The following is a 20,600-nucleotide window of genomic DNA, read 5'->3' on the forward strand; positions in this document are numbered from 1 at the left end:
CACAACATGCTTTATTAAGAGCTGCTCCCTGTACTGCATCCAGTACAAAACTGAAAGTAAACAGCAGCCGAAGTACATACCCAAATAATATCACCATTAAAACATGTGATCATGTCTTAAAGCAGCCTGAACACTTTTTATATATAACACCTTGTCTTACTGTTATTGGCAAACTTAGGTACCATACATTCACTCCCTTTGTCTCACAGCATCAGGGACCTGGGTTTGGTTCATGGCTTGGGTCACTGTTTGTTTGTGCGGAGTCTGCATGTTCTTCCTGTATCTGTGTGGGTTTCCTCTGGGTGCTCCGGTTTCCTCCCATAGTCCAAAAGATGCACTAGTTAGGTGTATTGGCCATGCTAAATTCTCCTTCAGTGTACCCAAACAGGCGCCGGAGTGTGGCAACTGGGGATTTTCACAGTAACTTCATTACAATGTTAATGTAAGCCTAGTTGTGACATTAATAAATAAACTAAATTTTTAAACTTTCATCCAAGTCATTGATATAGATTGTAAATAGTTGAAGACCCAGCACTGATCCCTGTAGCACTCCACTAGTTACAGTTTACCAATTTAGAAAAGTCCCATTTATTTCTACTTTCAGCTTTCTGTTAGCTAGCCAGTACTTTATCCACGAAGATACACACTGTATGCTCTTTTCTTGTGTAATAACCTTGGATGTGGGGACCTCATCAAATGTCTTTTGTAAATCCAAGTACACCATATTTACCCCTTTGTCCACATTGAAATATACTTCATCAATAAACTGTAACAGATTATAGTTAAACATGATTTCTGTTTTACAAGGGCATGCGGATGCTGTCTGATCAAATTATGCTTATCCAAACATCCTGGGCCATTCATAATCCTTGCTGCCAGTTTTGCGTGCTGACTGGCCATAGTGCGCGTATTAGGGACACGCAGCATGGTATATGCCCCAGGCCTGTGTGGTTAGTAACACAGGGATCCTGCCCATTTTGTGATTCAGTGCAAGAGATATTCAACACTGAATCATTGGCTTCATAGCCTTTAGGCATTGTGTTCATCTGAATGCTGCAGTGATATGAGTCTGCAGGCCATTTGGATGATAATTAGATTGACAGGTAATAATAAAGTCACCCTAGTCCCAGGTGACTAGAAGTTGCTTTTCTCTTCGAGGGGGAGAGCGCTCTCGGGTGATTTAACCTGATGATCACCACACCCCAGGTGAGGGGCAAGGTTGACAAGGCGATGTCTTCATTAATAACCTCAGCCAGTATGGGAGTTGAACCCATGTGTTTGATGTCATTCCACATCACAAATCAGCCATCCAGCCAACTGAGCTAACCGATCCCTATCAGACTGATAAGGGAGGGGTGATGACACGACAAGATATTGTATTCAATGGTAGATGTTTAATAATGAATTACGGGTTATTAATTATGAGTTCCTTTTTTTGTCTGTGTTTTGCTCAGCAAGGATTGGGAATAAAACACTTTTCACTAAAGACTCTAGCATTCAGTGTTGGTGAGAGGAGCTGTCTGCTTGATGTAGTGTGGTCCCGATGTAAACCAAAAAAAAACTACTTCTGCATTGACCCACACCATGGGATAAGTATGAAGTAAGATAATCTCTAGAATATCCCAATTTTATTTTGAGGTCAGTTACAAAATGAATTAGATATTGAATTAATCACTCTTTACAAAGGCACACTGTGGGTTCCCAGTTCAGGTAGGCCATGGGTTAGAAGCTGGATACCACAGTCAACAATGACCAAGGTTGTTGTCTGTCCTATTATCCAGAAATGGCACACGATCTTGAGAAGGAGATGAGCAGAGCACATACAATGAGAAGCAATCGACAGGATAGAAAATATGATTGAAGCAAAGTGTATATTTTAGGAGACCTAATTAAATATTATCTAACATACCTTCTCTCTGTGTGGTTAGGTTGCGACTGACAAGGACAATGGTTTATTGCTGTACAAGGGTGACAATGACCCTCTGGCTCTAGAACTCTATCAGGGACATGTTCGGCTGATATATGATGCATCAAGCTATCCTCCTACCACTGTGTATAGGTGAGTTGCTGTCTGCGCAATTTGTGTCGGTTGACTTCAGGTTGCCAATCACAGTTTGGCTGGAGAGGGTGGAATCACTCTCCAGACGCTTCTAACCGGAGGATTAAGTCACAAGGTGCTTTAGGGAGTTGAAATGCATTTTAAAAGACAGGGGTGAAGCTCCTATCGTTGCCTGAGCCTCTGAATGTATATGGCAGGAAGTCCTGAGAACTAAAGGCATGGTCGACCACCTGAATCGTGGACCTATGAATGTGCCTGAAGTGTTGGCTGTCTGCTCCATGACAGTAAATGCAGAGTGCTATACTCTGGACTCTCCAAGCTAGGCAGTGGAGCTGAAAACAAGCCATGGTGTTGAATGTATCATTGGGTTCTCACAAGCAGGAGAGGTTAAAACACCAGCAGTGTGTGAATGAAATGCTTTGGGATTGAGCACCAATTTAATAGACAGTTTGCCTTTAAAATGTCTAAGTTGCAGCTATTAAGCTGAAAGGCTTGAGTGTGATATATATATATCTATCGTATATGAAGTGTTTTATGTGAAATTGCAGCACTTTGTATAATAATGTACAAGCGTGCCATTAGTACTAATTACCATACACGTCAGCTCATTATATAGGAGCTGCGTCTAAGGTGACAGTTTGGGTGGACACCTGCCCTCATCTGTCGATTCGTAAATGTCACAATGACAGCCATCTGCTCCCCGATCAGATGGCTTTTATAGATTGTCCACGTTCATAAAGGCTCAGAGCTGGACACAAACAGTGCGAGCTCTAATTACGTTATATTGATAAAGAATGAGGTCGTCACTCACGGTGACATCTCATTAACATAAGATTAATGCCTTCGTACCTGCGTCAAGCCCTCACCACTGAAATTAATTCCATTGGTTAATGCATTACCCTTTCATTAAATGTCACACTGCTATCTTGTTAGCTCAGTGAGCGAGATGGAGCACGATTTAAATATCTGAGTCAAATTAAATCAGAATTGGTAAGAAAAGCAATCAGACATAAGATTTCCTCCAGCTAGGGAATATGTCTTAAAAACATAGCCCCCAAAAGTCTGATCCAAAAATTAAATTAGGGCACCCACTTTCCTGATGAAAGCTTGTTTTGAATGCAGGAAAGGCTTGCAAACATTCTTGAAGAACTGCACATGACAGGTTACATTGAATAATTGCTTGCAGGTGCTCTGCCCATTTCCTTAGCATTACCTGAGCTTTTTCTTAGCCTTTGATAACTATCCTCCCCCAGTGTTCCTCCATGTTGCATTCTCAAAGTCCACTCCCTTCCCTCCAGTGGTGAGTTAGATGGACCACTCCCTCTTTCTGACAGAATACTATCAACTTCAAATCAGTTCCTACCCTTTCGAGATCTAGTGGTTGTTTAAATCTTACGCGCTATCAGCTGAAGGAAAAAAAGTAAACGGGAAAATAAGAATACTGGTCAGCACTGGTCTTGTATACTTAAAAATGAGGTACCAGTAAGACGGAGAAATAAGAATAGTGGTCCAAACGTTTGGGAATTCTGCCATTACTTTAAAAAGCGAGCTTTATTTGCTTTAAGTAAAAGACTCAATAATTCCATAGAAACATTCACGTTGACTAAAACAATCTTTAGCAATTATTAAAATGCAAGATTGAGAGGTGATCTAGACTCTGGGCTGGATTTTCGCTACTGAGGCAGGTAGCTCAAGTTGGAAAATTTCTCTACTCTGTAGACTTATCTCATTCCTAAGGGGCCCTGTACCACCCATAGTTTTGTTCTGAGGAGACCAGGCAGGATAGAGTTGCCCCCTGCCATGGAAGCAGATTGTAGGCAAGATGCTGAAGTGGGCTGGCGCAAAGGCCCATCTCAATTCTCTGCAAATTTTCCCCAGTTCTTTTAGAAGCTGTGTAGTCCACTAGACCTCTCATCCCCTCACTGCCCCCACCCAGTATGCCTACTCCATGTCAGGTCATACCTCTGCCCATTCCCTGTGCCCTCTCACACCCCACCCCCATGCCACCTCGATAGCCACTCACTCACCATCGACCAGGAACAGACCTCAGGAACCATCTGGAGAAGAAAAACTAAACATCTAACAATCAAATATACCTCTCATTGGGGGCAGCGGGAGTTGGTTAGCTCAGTAGGCAGGACAACTTCTTTGAAAACCATCAACCTCATCCATGGCTGGAATTCTCCAGTGCTACTGAGGTGAATGGAGTTTTGGTTGAAACAACAAACTCTCCATTCTCACTTGCACTGGGGAGGGCATGAACGAGATCAGAGAATCCCACCCTGATTCATGATGCAGAGTGATGCCAACAGCATGTGTTCAATTCCCGTACTGGCTGAGGTTATTCATGAAAATTCATCTTCTCAACTTTGCCCGTCACCTCAGCTGTGGTGATCCTCAGGTTAAATCACTAAGGGTGAGCTACTCATCCACCCTCCCCCCACTCACTCACTCACCGCACCCGCCCCCCCGGGACCATGGCAATTTTATCTTATGTGGCTCTCACTCAAACACAGTAAAAACAACTTCTGTTTATGAATTCCATTCACAACTGTTAAATATTCTCAAGTGGGTAATATGTTATATAAATAGACCACATAATCAAAGACAGCTAATCCTTTAAAATCCTCTTTAAACTATCAGTCAAACTCTGAACTGAGAACCCCTTGCTGAATTCATTGTAGCTTTTGAAACTCAGCAAAGAATTCATAACGAATAATAATAACCCTTGAGGAAATGTCAGCAAAGGACTCCATTGAAACACCACAATCAAATGTAATTTCTTTCTAACCTACGCCAAATGGCCTGTCAGTTAAAGCAGTGCAATAGAAGGTTGTTTTTCATTTTTCATCTGCAGCCGAAGCATGATTTGTTTTTCATGCTTAATGAACTGGAAATTTAAAAAGCTTTAGATCATGACGCTTAAATAGAATTTATCCCACTTTGAGAGCATTTACATCTCCATCAATTCATGACTCCTATATTGCAAGTTAAGGCCCTTACAGCAGCACTAAGTTCAAATGGCCCTGCTGATTTTAGGATTCTCTCCTCTGTGAATCGGGGCCTCACCCCTTCCACATGCCAGTAAAAATTTGACCTGTCGGAAATGGGATTGGGATCTCCGCTTCAGCAATCCCCTGCCATTTTTAAAGTTCTGCAGAGTCAGAAAGACTCCATGACAATCCAGCCCTCTGCTTTTAACATAGGGACCTGGATGGGAAGAAACTCTTTAAAATGAGCATTCTTGGTGAGACTCCTTAGTTTTAAAAGAGTGCTGAAGGCGGCAGTAATTATTTGAAGAATTTGATAATCAAACATATTTTCTATATTAGACTGAAATATTTTTGTTCTGTAATTATCCAAGTTCCAGGTTAGATTGATAAAGCCTTGCTCTATAAGATCTGAGCTGGTCCATATTAGGTTGGTATGCTGTTTTGTAATGATCTAAGATGTTCCACGTTAGACTCTAACTCCCTAATGCAATCTCTACATGTAGGGCTGAGAGCTGATGTTAGCTGTTTTAAATTGTTTCACTTCTGATTGACTAAGAAATCTTAATCTGCAAGAACTGTAGAGGATTCAGTTCGGATGTGGCTATTTCTCAAGAGAAGAAAGCCATATTGTTTGGATAGCAGTGGTTAGCAGTGACTGTCTGTGGTGACTGGGTGGTGTACGTTTGCCCATTGTGGTGGGTTAGTTGCTATGTGTTTGTTTTACTTGTGGTTCCGGTGGATGTGCGATCATTTTCCCCTGAGTATATGTGAGTCAGCGCTTGGCGCAGTTTGTAACGAGAGGGAGGGACAGGAAGGAAAGGAAATGCATCTGATATTTTTTATGATGTTGTGTGATCCAGTATGTAACAAGGCCTGTTGGCGCAGTTATTGATGCTTTTTTGGTCCTTGGTGTGACTTAGTGTGCCTGATGCTTGGTGGTCTTCCGGTGGATATTTTTCTGATTGCTGACAGCTGAACGGATGGGTGGAATGTTATGCTTCATATTCATGGTGCCTTCTGCGGCACACATCCATTTGATTCCCGGCCATCCAGCTGAGGAAGGGGAAGTTATGTACGCAATCTCTGATAGGCTGGCAGCATTGTCTTCTCAGGTCACCAGTTGATATTTTTAAATCCCAAATTCTGTGCACCCTGACATGGTCTTTTGAAAAGACTTGCATTTATATAGTGCCTTTCCTGTCTTTAGAATGTCTGAGGAACTGTGCCATCCAATGTTTGCACAATGTGACAAACTACCCTTCTTTAGAAATGTTGATTGGGGATAAATATTGTCCAGAACAGAAAGGACAACTTCCTGCTATTCTTCTCAGAGCATCATGGGGTCCTCTGTGACCCCAACATGCTTTACATGCAATGAATTTCTTGGAAGTGATGGAAATTTGATAAGTTAATTTCCTAAGTACCCGTCCTGTGTACAGTAAGATCCCACAAAGAACGTTTCCACCAGAATGGGAAAATGATAAAGATTAAATGTTTAATTTAAAAGTCAGAACTAACAAAAAGGCAGCACTCCCTCCCTGATGTTTGAATGTTAACAATGAGTTGTAACCTCATCTCTGAGTCATTGGAGGTTCAATCTGTTGATCCAAATACGCATCTCACAGTGTTGAGGGAGTGCTGCATTGTCAGAGGTGCCATCCTTCAGATAAGAAGGTATTTACATGACCTGAATGTTCAGATTGGTTTAAAGATACCACAGCACTGTTCTAAGAAAAACTGCTATCCTGACAGCGGTGTTCCCTCAAGCAACAGCATCAAATACAAATTGGCAAGCTTTTTGTGTAATCACTCTTTGTGGAATCTTGCTGTACACAGAATGGTTCTTTAGTAAATGAAGTCACCAAAGTTCCATCACTTGGAAGAAATTCATTGTGTGTAAAGCATGTTGAGGTATTTTGAAAGCTATGATAAGTTGCTATATTAATTTAAGTCTAACACATAGGAGGTACAGGGGAATGGTGTTATGAATGGTCCCTGGATGTGGTCCCCCAATTTGTTATGATTCTGGAATACCCCCAGATTGTTATGATCCCACAAGAGGAGGGATGAGCTATCATTCCTTCTTTAATCAAACCCCTTGGTTATTCGCATCAAGGATAATTTAAGGATTCCTTACTTTGTGGATACCTTTTCCCAGTTCAAATGTATTTATGTTTTATAAGGAGTGGATTTAACCAGGCATTTTTGCATTAATAAAGGGGTGTGTTTATCAATTAGCGAAACACAGGAAGAAAATAATCAAATGCAACATTCATACACACAGATTAGAAATGAGAAATAGGTCCAATGATAAACATTTAAAAAGATATACAAAGCCATCTTTGGCTTGAATGTAAGGAGTAGGTGGTGAAAGGTTGCAGCCACTAAATTGGGTGATTGCAGTAGTGCTCACTTTTGCAGTTGAACAGTTAGTTTGGAGATTCTTGGCTCTGCTGGTTAAGTTAAAGGATTTGTGCAGTTTCCTCTTAGACTGAGGCTTTGCTGATCTGACTTGCTTTCAGCAATCCAGGAGAGAGACCTTTTTGCTTTAAGCACAAGGATGTACAGTCAGTGATCTTCAACTCTGATCCTCACATTGCACACCAGCACAGTAGAGCTAAGACACCAGACTAGCATGCAGAGACCAGAGAAGCAATTGTTTTTTTAAACCTTTATCTTGTATATTCATAGAATCCCTACAATACAGAAAGAGGCCATTCAGCCCATTAAGCCTGCACTGATAACAACCCCATAATCCCGCATATTTACCCTGCTAATCTCCCCGAAACTAGGGTCAATTTAGCATAGCCAATCATCCTAACCTTCACATCTTTAGACTGTGGGAGGAAAATGGAGCACCTGGAGGAAACCCACACAGACATGGGGACAATGTGCAAACTCCACACACACAGTGATCCAAGCCAGGAATTGAACCCAGGTCCCTAGAGCTGAGGCAGCAGTGCTAACCACTCTGCCACCCTGCTGCCCTATTCCTGGAAGGGAGATAACATAAAATATCTGAGGTATAAATTCCCAGGAGATAGTTTTTGTAGAGATGTTAATTGGCTTCCATTATTTCCATGGCATATTACAGTTCTTGTGCATTGCATTGCATCCTTTGAAATGTCTGTGTCTGAAAAAGGGTGCAACTTTCCCTTGTCTCCCTCAGGACCAAGAATGATCTACATCGAAATTCCAGCAAGTGATTACTTTGCGGTCTCAGCCAGTATTTGCTTGTACGTCATTTATTTAAAAGAAAAACACGTCTTATTTAAAAGTTCAAAATGTACATACATAATTCAGGGCTATGATCCTTTCATGTCAGCGGTGTGAGGGTATGGAGGGTCAGAGATGAGGTCAGGAAGTCCAGAAGAATGGGTGTCTCCCAGGACTGATTACCATTTTCCATCTTTGTATTCTGGCTGCTGCCAGCTAGATTGCTGAGCGAAGTGGAGGTCAGAGGCCAGAGGCACAGCTGAGGCTGGCCGAATGGAGGCCCATGGCAGATCAGAGGTCAGTGTTAGGGACTGACCAGAGGGGATAGGGGTAGGTATCTATTCAGAGGTGGTTGATGAAGCATGTATACCAGATCTGTGGAAAAGCCCTTACCTCTTTGATCCAGTAACCCTTGCCTCCTTCAGCATTCCTAGGTTCCCCCACTGCCTGGAAAACCTGATGGATGAAGGTAAATTTTAGAAGACGGCTAAAGCTAAGACAAGCATCGGGCAGCACGCTGGCATAGTGGTTAGCACTGCAGCCTCACAGTGCCAGGGACCCAGGTTCAATTCCAGCCTTGGGTGACTGTCTGTGTGGAGTTTGCACATTCTCCCCATGTCTGTGTGGGTTTCCTCCGTGTGTTCCAATTTCCTCCCACAGTCCAAAGGCATGCAGGTTAGATTGATTGGCTATGGTAAATTGACCCTAGTGTCAAGGGATTAGCAGGATGAGTATGTGAGGTTACGAGAATAGAGCTTGGGTGGGATTGAGGTCAGTGCAGACTTGATGGGCCTCCTTCTGCAGTGTAGGATTCAATGAAGCAATGTCATTTTAATATTTAAATTGTGAGCCCTCCAATTGGAATCAGGTTGTTTGCCCACTTGCCGTCCCTTCTCTGTTTAAATTGGAAATGGATAAATTCAAGGTGGCTTAGGGCTGTGTTCCTGATTTTTAACGTTTTGACATTCCACTTGGCCCAAATCATGCTATTTTAAGCAGTCAGAATTTGCGAATAGTGTCTGTCTACATCATCATCAGTCTGCTCAGTTTGTTCATTTTAAAATAGGGCTTTCTGACAAAACTTAATCAAAAGCAGAATTCCAACAAACAAATCTGCGGTAAACTGATTGCAAGATAAATTAGTGTGGCCACAGTGCTTGACTGAAGCCTGTTGTTGTGGCAGCGATAGGAACAGTTAATCCCTTGCTGACATAACCTGGACAGGCTACATTAATGGTAAATGACAGTACTGTGGTGTCACATAATAATATTGTCGCAATGAGAAGTGCCATTGAGGTGTAAAGTAGGTCAAGAGCCCAAATTGACTTTAACATGAAAAGAGCACGTACAGTTAACTAATGGAAGAGAATAATTTTGTTAAAGGGGCAATGCCTTTGTGAGGAAGTGGCAAATTCTCCTATTATCTGCTGAAAGAAAAGAGACATACCTCATTTTCACAATGGTAGTGTCATTGGTACCGTGGCTAAATGGTTAGCAGTGCTGCTTCACAGCACTAGGGACCCAGGTTCAGTTCCGGTCTTGGGTGGCTGTTTTGTGTTTGCTTGTCCTCCCCGAGGTGGTCCCAGGTAAGATGCTCTGTCAGAGGGTCAGAGCAGACTCATTCGGCTGAATGGCCTCGTTCTGCACTGGAGGGATTCTATGATCATGTGAAGGTGACTCACTGATTTCACTTAAAATGACTCAACAGTGTCACCTGTGGGCTCGCTGAAAATGACACTGTATGAACAGTGATGGCCCTGAAGAGCAACTCATTGTGCACCGGTAAACAAATTGAGGGAAGGAGAATGACATTTATCGAATATCTTTTCATGAATATGCTGCCTCTTCATTTCTCCCCTTCAGAGCCTTTGCAAAGGCACTGACTCAGAGAACACTCCCTGAATATTGCCAGCTGGGGTTAATTGACTCAACACAAAATGGAGATTGAACAAGCAATACAGCAACAACTTATTTCTATAGTGTCCATAGCAAAAGGTCCCAAGGCATTTCACAGGGCATTGTGAAAGAACATCCAGCATTGAGCCACATAAGGAGAAATTGTATGACCATTAGCTTGGGTAAAGGGATCATTTTAAAGGAATGTGTCATGACAGTAAAAACATGTTATATTTACAATTTTGAATATGGACTGTCCTCGATATAGAATTTTCTGGAACTGGGTTTTCTTTTAAAAACTGGACATTAAAAGGCTGCTGAAAAGGCTGCCGATGTTCAGGTGACTTTTGTAATTTTGGCAGACCCTGAACCATATCAGATCTCCCGAAAGCTCTTAGTTGATTGACCCTGGGTCACTTTGCCTTCCTTGAATGGATATATCAAGGCAAAACCATTTGTGGAATTCTCACCTATTTTATTAGAATCGTAGAATCCTACAGTGCAGAAAGAGACAATTCGGCCCATCGAGTCTGCACTGACCACAATCCCACCCACACCCTATCCCCATAACCCATGCATTCATCCTAGCTAGTCCCCCGATACTAGGGGGCAATTTAACATGGCCAATCTACTTAACCCGCACATCTTTGGACTGTGGGAGAAAACTGGAGCACCTGGAGGAAACCCACGCAGACATGGGGAGGACATGCAAACTCCACACAGATAGTAACCCAAGCTGTGAATTGAACCCAGAACCGTGACGCTGTGGGGAAGCAGTGCTAACCACTGTGCCTATCCAACACACAAAATTTACGGTCTCCTAGACCCGCTTTCCTTAAAGTTAATACTGGCCACCATCCCTCACCTATCGTTTGGCAATGGCTTTGAACTTCAGATCATTCTGGGTGGACCACGTGGTTACATGATCAAAACTGCCCTCAGGTATTGAATCTTATTACTGCAAGGACTAGGGAGACACAATCTGCAAGTCACATGGTAAGAAACAGCAACAACAAAGGCAGCAACAACTATGACTTAAAACTCGAGACTGCAACATCATAAAGCCTCCTATCCTGTTCCTTTTTAAGTCCACCAGTACAGAAACTTGGCCTCTTTATAAGAAGGCGACAAGTAATTAACCTCATGACCTGCCGAAAATAAATTTCTTCATGACAGTCCTGCAGTCCAGTAATAACCCTGATATCCTGCAGTCTAATCCAATAATAAATCAAATCAAATCAGTAATCCTAATATAACTTTGGCGATTGAATCCACTGACACCAACCTTCAGGAGTGAAAGTACCTTTTTCACTGAGCCTGCAATGTATGCTTCTTCCTAAAAAGAGCCAAACATGCACGTTACAAACTATTCTTTCATTTATGACTTGTAAGAGCGCAGTATCTCTGTAACAGCATCTTTCACTGAGTTTGTATGTGAGTGTCAAGTGAATGACACAGTGTTAGACCTTTGGGAAGAATGTGTGAATAACTAAGCTTTATTTAAACCCACAAAGGTTGTTGCTGCTCATTCAAATTGAATATACCATAGAATCCCTACAGTAGAGAAGGAGTCCATTCAGCCCATCAAGTCTGTACCAACCACAATCCCACCCAGGCCCTATTCCCGTAATCTCACGCATTTGCACAGCTAGCACCTCCCAACACTAAGGTCAATTTAGCACGGCCAGTCAACCTAACCTGCACATCTTTGGACTGTGGGAGGAGACCCAGGGAGAAAGTGCAGCCTCCCCACAGACATTGACCTAAGGCCGGAATTGAACCAGGCTCCCTGGTACTGTGAGGCCACAGCGCCAACCACTGTGCCACCATGCAGCCATACACTCAGGGTTAAGCAAATACACACTTCTTCCCCTCTAAAACACACTGATTACGGACTGTAAGGGAGGGAATTGGGGTTTCTTTCTCATTCCTGTCTGGAGCAAATTGTCTTAAAGATGAAAAGTGAGGTAGAGAGGCAGAGAGGATTAAAATCGAACAGCACAAGAGGTCCTGATTAAAGGAGCACAGATATCTCACAAGGTTTCATTGCAGGAGAAGATTATGATCATAGGGAGGGGATGAAGCCATGGAATGATTTGGAAGCAAAGATGAGAATTTTGAATTCGAAATGTTGCTTCACCAGGAGCTAGAGTAGGTCAGGGAGCACAGGGGTGAATAGAGGGTAGAATTTTGGAGACAAGCTGGGAATACATTGGAAAATTCAAGCAACAGAGACATGAATGTGAGTTTCAGCAGCAGGTGAAGAGTGAAAGGGGCAAAATCAGACAATGTTACAGAGGTGGAAATGGGTGGGCTCAGTGAGGGTGCAAATAGGTCAGAAACTCACGTTTAAATTACCTTTGTTACTAGGAGCCACTGATCATGCCTGTTAATACTTGAAAAACTCTCCTCAGTGGTAGTATCTGAAGAGCAGAAAGATACAAGCACAAACCACAACTTCAAAGCAAACAATTATTTTAATTTAATCCAAAACCAATGATTGGTTTTGGTGGTGTTTGATCTAATTTAGCTGTATGTTCTGTGAAAAACCAGTCACTTGAAAGGCTTAAGCTGCAGGTTTAACTGCTTAGTTGAGCAGGATACACTGTTTGGCGTCTGTGGCTGTCATTATATTGGGTTGAATGCCATGAAATAAAGACAGAAAATATTGGTTGACTCCCCTTCATCCAGTGCCAAGCCACTGTCTCCGTCTGTCTGAGAAAGGGAGATTTATCACCAATTCCTACAACGGACTCCCTCTAAACAAGACAGTGGAACCTTTAAGCTATCCGTGGGAATTGGAATTATGAGCATTAAAAAGGGGTAGCTTCTGAAGAAATTCTCACGTTTCTTAAAAAAAAGAGGCTATTTAAAACAGCTCTTATACCTCTCCATGGACCTTTATGCACATCCATTTTTTAATGGATGGTTTTGACAGGGACATGTTGACTTATCTAAGACTTCTTGTTTTCTGATATTGGTTATCTTGGCTGTCTATGCTATTGTTCTACCTCCCACATCTGTATAAGATCACTGCACATAAATAGCACTGCTGTCAAACAGCAACGTCATGAGGCATTTTTCTGCAGTTAAGTTAGAAAACTCCGGCTCCCCAGAGTGTTGCCTCTTATTGGGTGTTACAAGTTTTGGGTCTACTTTCGATAGTCTCTCTTGCCAAACACCACTGGTCACTGCCATAAAGGGACCGCAGATCTTGCAATAAGGAGCACACCAGGCCTGCGTGATGACTGAGAGTACGGTATCATAAACCTACGGTACAGCACTGGGATCCCTTGTGATCTGAACTCGGTATGGTCTCTTTCTCACACCTCCTTACCTGCATTTTTTGACATCTCAAAGGTGGACTAAAACTTTTGGTGAGCTGAGGCCATTATGAATTGTTAAGCTATTTCAGTTCGCAGGCAGTTTCATTGCAGCCACTCGCCAAGACTTAGGCTGGGAATTTCCGTTCCTGTCTGCGGCGAGTACCATGGTGGGAGGTGGAGCAGAAAATATCACAAGAACATAAAAATCTGTTAGCGGGTAAACAAGGTCCTGTTGTCTGCTCTGACCCACAGAGGCGTTGCGCATTTCCTGACATGCAATGTCAGGAAGGCTATTTGAATACACTTAAATGTGATGAATACTCATCAGCTCCCACACTGGATGACATATTTAGCTTAACGTGTTTCACAATCAGATATAGCTGACTTGCATCTGGCCATCAGCACTTTGCTCATGATGAAGTTTGCTCGCCTATCTTGAGTTGCGCAGCACTCGTGGTGCACCGACTCAACATCAGCTTTGCAGGCAGCACCGCATTGTTGTCAGGGGGAAGTCACAGGCAAGGCTCTACCTACTGGCCTAGTGGTAATGCGGAGATGCTGTGGAAGGAGCTGTGAGGCAAAGCCTCCATGGGGAAGAAGGCAAGAATGGACAAAAGTCTTGGCAAGAGCCATGGGGCAAGGCCTCCATGGGAAAGGAGATAAAAAAAGCAAAGGTGGCAGGTTAGAAAAGTCCTCAGGGCCAGAATGGGGAATGTTGAATCAGAGATGTCATGAGAGAGCTGGGGCTAGAATTGGAAGATGGCAAAGTGACAAAGTATTTAATTTGACAGGAGTTTTTTGCGCTGAGTTTGAGCTCACCGAAGCCAATGCCTGTCAACCTGGAGTGGTGGCATTGATGGACCTCCTCTGGCCATGACTGGGGTAGAGGACATTCTGGTGGGCCCTGACAGTATTCAGCAGGTGGACCAATGATGCATCACTGAACTCTTGTTGCCTTTTCAGGGCCATTTCTTCCATGGGCTATCCTAACCCAGAGATATTGGGAAAGTTGCATGTGGTTACATTTTCAATATAGCGCCCAGATGAGGTCACCAAAAGGTGGGCAAATCAGAAGCCACCCACCTGCGATTCAACATTTTTCAATAACGAGACGGGAAACGGACAATACGGCACAAAAACCTGCCATTGCTCTAAGCAGGGAAAATGTCACTTTTCCCACCATTCAAAACGCAGGTCCCTTTAAAAGTAAACCAGGATGAACTTCACAGTAAATTGAGAACACATGACGCTCACAGAAGCTTGTATTTAAGAGCTGGGTTTTTCCCCAGTGAGAGATGCTTCTGGACAGTGAGGGGATCCAGCAGAAATTAGTGTTTCTGCTGAACCATTATGTCACAACAAAATTGTTATGAATCAGCAGAAATCTCCTGCTGTCTAACTTGATGAATGGATATTTACCCATTTATCACCCTACCCCACTCACTGTCTGATTTGGGGCATGAGTTTAATAAGGACACCTGCTGCTGTTTTCAAGGCGTCTTCCTGGTTATTGGATCAGGATGGGGAGTTTGGGGTCGAGAGAATTGCCCTTCACTTTTTCGGTTGTGATTCAAATAACTTGTCTTGTTTGGTTTTAATGCACTCATCTAATGTCAATGGACTTCTTAAATCTGTATGAAGTAATTTTATTCTATTGCACAGCCATAATACCTGAATTCTTCCTTGTAAAAAAGTTTATCTAAAATTTTGACACATAAAACTGCAGCCCCATAATAGTATCTGGATATGTACCTTTGCTAGTTTAACCTTCTCTGATGGTGGTCTAGGAACGTAGAATGTAGGAATAGGTGTTCAGCACTTCAATCTGTTCTGCCATTTAATATCATTATGTTTGATCCTCGATCTCAACATCATATTCCCATGCTCTTCCCATACCCCTTGATACTGTCAAAGGTGGGGGATCTATCTCAGAAGTAGAGTTGACAAATTAGCACTCACATTGTGTGATTGGGCATTTGAACAGACATCAGGAGTTTTGCTTTGGAGGCCAGAACGCCCTCACCTTAGGTGAAACTCTGGTCTGGCAGTGTTGATTTTATAAAACCTATCCTGGCTCTCTCCATTGCTTGCATTCCATAATCTAATGAAATTGTGAGTCTGTGTTTTGGCATAGAACATGGCCCACCTATTTGAATTTTGAGTCGTCTTGAACGGAAGGGGACTCAATCCACCTGCAGGAATTGGTGACTCACTCTGAACAAAGAAAGAGGGAAAGTCCAAAATGACAATCATGACATTGCTTGCTGTAAGCAAAAGATGATGAGCACTATCAGTGAGCCGAGTGATCAGCAACTAAACAACTGAGCTCAATCCCAAATTTCTGCCCTTCTGCATTGATTGCTGGTGGACACTCTTTGACTGATTGCCATATGCAAGATCTCTATTAAGGGTTTTGCTATCATTTGCACTCCTGCGTTGCCAACTCACCTGTGGTCAAATCATCTGCCAACTCATTATCATGGCATGAAACCACCCAGAATCAAAGGCCTGAAGATGAGCTGTTTTTGCAGTTGCTGAGGTCCTCACAATTGATTGGATATCATCTGAGTTAGATCACTTTACATCAGTAGCTTTGCATTGAGAGTTCAAGGAAATAAAGGTGCTATAGATCCTCCTCACAGCTCACCTTCCCATCCAACTTTGCAGATGATACAAAGTTGGATGGGAAGGTGAGCTGTGAGGAGGATGCAGAGATGCATAGTTGGGTGGATTAGTAAGTTTGCTAATGACACCAAAGTCGGTGGTGTGGTAGATTGTGAGGAAGGGTGTCATAGTTTGCAGGGTGACTTAGACAGGTTGCAGAGCTGGGCCGCGAGGTGGCGGATGGAGTTTAATGTGGAGAAGTGTGAGGTAATTCATTTCGGTAGGAGTAACAGATGTGTTCAGTATAGGGCTAACGGGAGGACTTTGAATAGTGTGGAGGAGCAGAGGGATCTAGGTGTATGTGTACATAGATCCCTGAAGGTTGGGAATCAAGTAGATAAGGTAGTTAAGAAGGCATACGGTGTCTTGGCGTTTATTGGTAGGGGGATTGAATTTAGGAGTCGCAGCGTCATGTTGCAACTGTACACAACTCTGGTGCGGCCGCACTTGGAGTACTGTGTGCAGTTCTGGTCCCCACATTACAGGAAGGACGTTGAGGCTTTGGAGAGGGTGCAGAAGAGGTTTACCAGGATGTTGCCTGGTATGGAGGGGAGGTCATATGAGGAGAGACTGAGGGATTTGGGGTTGTTTTCGCTGGAAAGAAGGAGGCTAAGAGGGGATCTTATTGAAACATATAAGATGATTAGAATTTTAGATAGGGTGGATAGTGATAGCCTTTTTCCTCGGATGGAGAATGCTGGCACGAGGGGGCATGGCTTTAAATTAAGGGGTGGTAGTTATAGGACGGATGTCAGGGGTAGGTTCTTTACCCAGAGGGTGGTGAGGGATTGGAATGCCCTGCCTGCTGCGGTTGTAAATGCGCCTAGTTTGGGGGCGTTTAAGAGATCTATGGATAGGTTTATGGACGAAAAGGGATTGGTTTAGATTAGTGGGTCAGTGTTTTTTTTTAAAAAAAACTGGTCGGCGCAACATCGTGGGCCGAAGGGCCTGTTCTGCGCTGTAATGTTCTATGTTCTATGTTCTATAGTGCAATAATATAGAAGTATTCAACTACCACACAGAGGATGTGTTGATTTGGAGTCTCATTCCTCACAGTTGTTATCATTTAAAATTGGAACTTGAACTGATGGTGTGTACTTTGATGTCCTGTAGTAAAATTGTTTTTGGAAAGGGTAATATGAATTTTCTGACCTCTGTTGAGTTTGTGTGTGCATCTAATATTTACCTCAATCTAACTTCAAAGAGAGAAACTTCTGCCATTTGCAGCAATGGAATAGTGGAAACTAGTCATCTAGTGCCCTACTCCCAATATACTCTTGCTCCCAGCTCTGGGGTTTAATCCTTTTTAACCTTCTCCCCATGTCTGGATGGGTTTCCTCTGGGTGCTCTGGTTTCCTCCCACAGTACAAAGATGTGTGGATTAGGTGGATTGGCCATGCTAAATTGACCCTTAGTGTCACAGGGGCTAGCTGAAGTAAATGCATGGGATTATGTGGATAGGGCCTTGGTAGGATTGTGGTCGGTGCAGACTCGATGGGCTGAATGGTCTCCTTCTGCACTGTAGGATTCTATAATCCAACCTGTCTCTACTCAGATTTTTTTTTGAGCAGGCAGGGTTAAGCTTTTGCAAGATCTTGTCTTGAAAGGCTGTCATTGGCAGCAAACAATATCACTTGGTGAAGTAATGCAATATGCTGCCACTTAATCATAGAATCTATGGTTGTGGTCAGTATAGATTCAATGGGCCGAATAGCCTCTTTCTGCACTGTGGGATTCTATGATTCTATGATTAAAGCAATATACTGCCACTTAATGAGGGAGAAGCATACTACTTAGATTTAATTTGATTTATGATTGTAACATGTATTGGGATATAGTGAAAAATATTGTTTCTTGTGTGCTATACAAAGCATACTGTCCGTAGAGGAGGAAAGCAGAGGGTGCAGAATGTCATGTTACAGTTATAAATAAGAGTTACAATAGGGTTATAAAAGCATAGAACAAGAGTAAAAAACACAATTAGAGGTATGCTGGGAATAGCTTGCTAGAAGTCACCACGCTCCAGTGCCATCATGAATCTGACTGACTATCGTTTGTCTATCATGTGTCTCCCATTCCCCACCTATCCTGGCCAACACATACAGAAAGAAAGAGCTCACATTTATACAACACTCTTTCGACTCTTGGGATACCCCCAAGTGCTTCATAGTCAGTAAAATATGACTGTGACTGTGATAATATGGGAAACTTAGCAGTTTACTTGTACACAGCAAGTTGCCAAAAACAGCAATGTGACAATGGACAGATAATCAGTTTGCAGATAATCTGCCTTTACCTTTTTCCTCATCAGTCAGTGCCTGTTTCTTCTGATGTTTCACTTTCTTTTTCCCTCTCTCCCACCCTTTTGAATTCAGTGTGGAGACAATCAATGATGGCCAGTTCCATACCGTTGAGCTGATGATGATGAATCAGTCATTGAGTCTGGTGGTGGATAAAGGAATCCCCCGGAGTCTAGGGAAGCTGCAAAAGCAACCAACTCTAAGCCTGAACTCGCCGCTGTATATTGGAGGTGGGTTTGTTTGCCATGTTTTCTATCTCTTATAACCTGTAGTCACAAGGGACAGCAGCTGAACAAAGTGCTGCTGCCAGTCACTCAGTTTGAATTCGAATTATAATCCAGTCTAAGGGTCCAATCACACATTAATAAAACAACACAGCTTGCAGTCTGCTGTTTATAAAGGAGTTCACCTCGGCTCTCTGTTCAAAGAAAGATAACTCATTTCATTCCCTCTTGCCAGAGACAAACAGGCAGCGTGAGCACAATGCTTTTCAGACTTACCAACATTGCAGAATAGCTAGCAGTGTGTGCAAACTCTGAGGGTGAGATTGCCTAATACATCAGGGTGAGATGAAGGATATGAATGTGAGAGATCAAGGATATGAATTTGAGGTATGAATCCAAAATTACAGAAATTCTTAGTTGGTGGGGCACAATGAAATAAGCAGAGGCTGAGGCTGGTGGTGCAGTTAGTAGGATATGTACTTTGAAGATGTACTCATTGACCTTGACCATTCGTGTGAGGTCATTGAACTTCTTCACACTTTGTTCAGACCCTTGGGATGTAATCCTGTCATTAACATCTGTGGAGATTTACTCACAGTGCCTTCTCATTATGAGTATACCTGAGGAGAGAGGACATTTCACAAAATTGGCAGGCCATCTGCACATTAAAAGCAATGAGGCATTAACTCATTTTCGAGGATCTGTCTAAATGAAACCCCTCATCATTTAAACATCCACATGAACAGTGGTCGTTAATGGCAGGTGCTTGAGCAAAGTTCCTATGCTGCATCATCATCAAACACAAGCGGGACTCATATTAGTCATCATAGAATCCCTACAGTGCAGAAGGAGGCTATTCAGCCCATTGGGCCCACACCGACAACAATCCCACCCAAACCCTATCCCCATAACCCCATGTAATTACCTTGCTAGTCCCCCTGACACTAAGGGGCAACTTATCTTGGCCAATCAACCTAACAGACACATCTTTGGAAGAAACCGGAGCACCTGGAGGAAACCTTTGTCGACACGAGGAGAATGTACAAACTTCACACAGACAGTGACCTGAGGCTGGAATTGAACCCAGTTCCCTGGCGCTGTGAGGCAGCAGAGCTAACCACTGTGCTGCCCATTCGGTCCTCTGGCATAAGCAACACTGCAAGCAGCAGACTTTCCAACTTAGGCAACACAAGAATGGATTTCATATTTCATGAACTTTCTGTAATCCACAATCAATAGATCATAGACAGGCCTGCTTAACCACTATTACACAATTTTATACACAAATCCTTTCAATCCACTTCTCAGTCATTTCCAGAGAGTCTTGTTGTTGTGTCTTCTCATTCATTCCTCGGTGTATGTAGTAACATTGCAATTGTACTCATTAATTGTTCTCAATTATTGTTCTCATTCATTGCTCAGGGTCTATTAATATTGTGTTCTTTGGTTCAGCAGTGTGATGTAACTCATTGCACTGTACATCTCATTCATGTTCCTTGCCTAATCCGTTGTTCTATTGTTCAGTGCATTTTCATTCAATGCTTGGTATATTCTAATTCATTCTATACTGTTCATTCCTTGCTCAACATGTTCCCATTCATTGCTCAGTGTGCTTCCATTCACTGCTCAGTGTGTTCCCATTCACTGCTCAGTGTGTACCCATTCACTACTCAGCGTGCTTCCATTCACTACTCAGCGTGCTTCCATTCACTACTCAGCGTGCTTCCATTCACTACTCACGCTTGTTCAGTGTGTTCCCTTTCGTTGTTCAGTGTGTTCCCTTTCGTTGTTCAGTGTGTTCCCTTTCGTTGCTCAGTGTGTTCCCTTTCGTTGCTCAGTGTGTTCCCTTTCGTTGCTCAGTGTGTTCCCTTTCGTTGCTCAGTGTGTTCCCTTTCGTTGCTCAGTGTGTTCCCTTTCGTTGC

The 20,600-nt window shown here is 42.9% G+C and overlaps 1 protein-coding gene across 1 annotated transcript in view; it reads left to right on the top strand.

The window, feature by feature from the left end:
- The window catches only part of LOC145351942 (slit homolog 3 protein-like), a 623,540-nt gene that overhangs the window by 520,126 nt on the left and 82,814 nt on the right, over nt 1–20,600 (top strand). Inside the window, exons 32-33 of the mRNA XM_080201750.1 lie at nt 1,929–2,059; nt 18,530–18,684. Coding sequence (XP_080057876.1) covers nt 1,929–2,059; nt 18,530–18,684 — 286 coding nt within the window. The remainder of the gene's footprint in view (nt 1–1,928; nt 2,060–18,529; nt 18,685–20,600) is intronic.

Source organism: Carcharhinus amblyrhynchos, chromosome 13, assembly GCF_965287045.1.
Source record: "Carcharhinus amblyrhynchos chromosome 13, sCarAmb.v2.hapA, whole genome shotgun sequence".
Classification (NCBI taxonomy): Eukaryota; Metazoa; Chordata; class Chondrichthyes; order Carcharhiniformes; family Carcharhinidae; genus Carcharhinus; species Carcharhinus amblyrhynchos.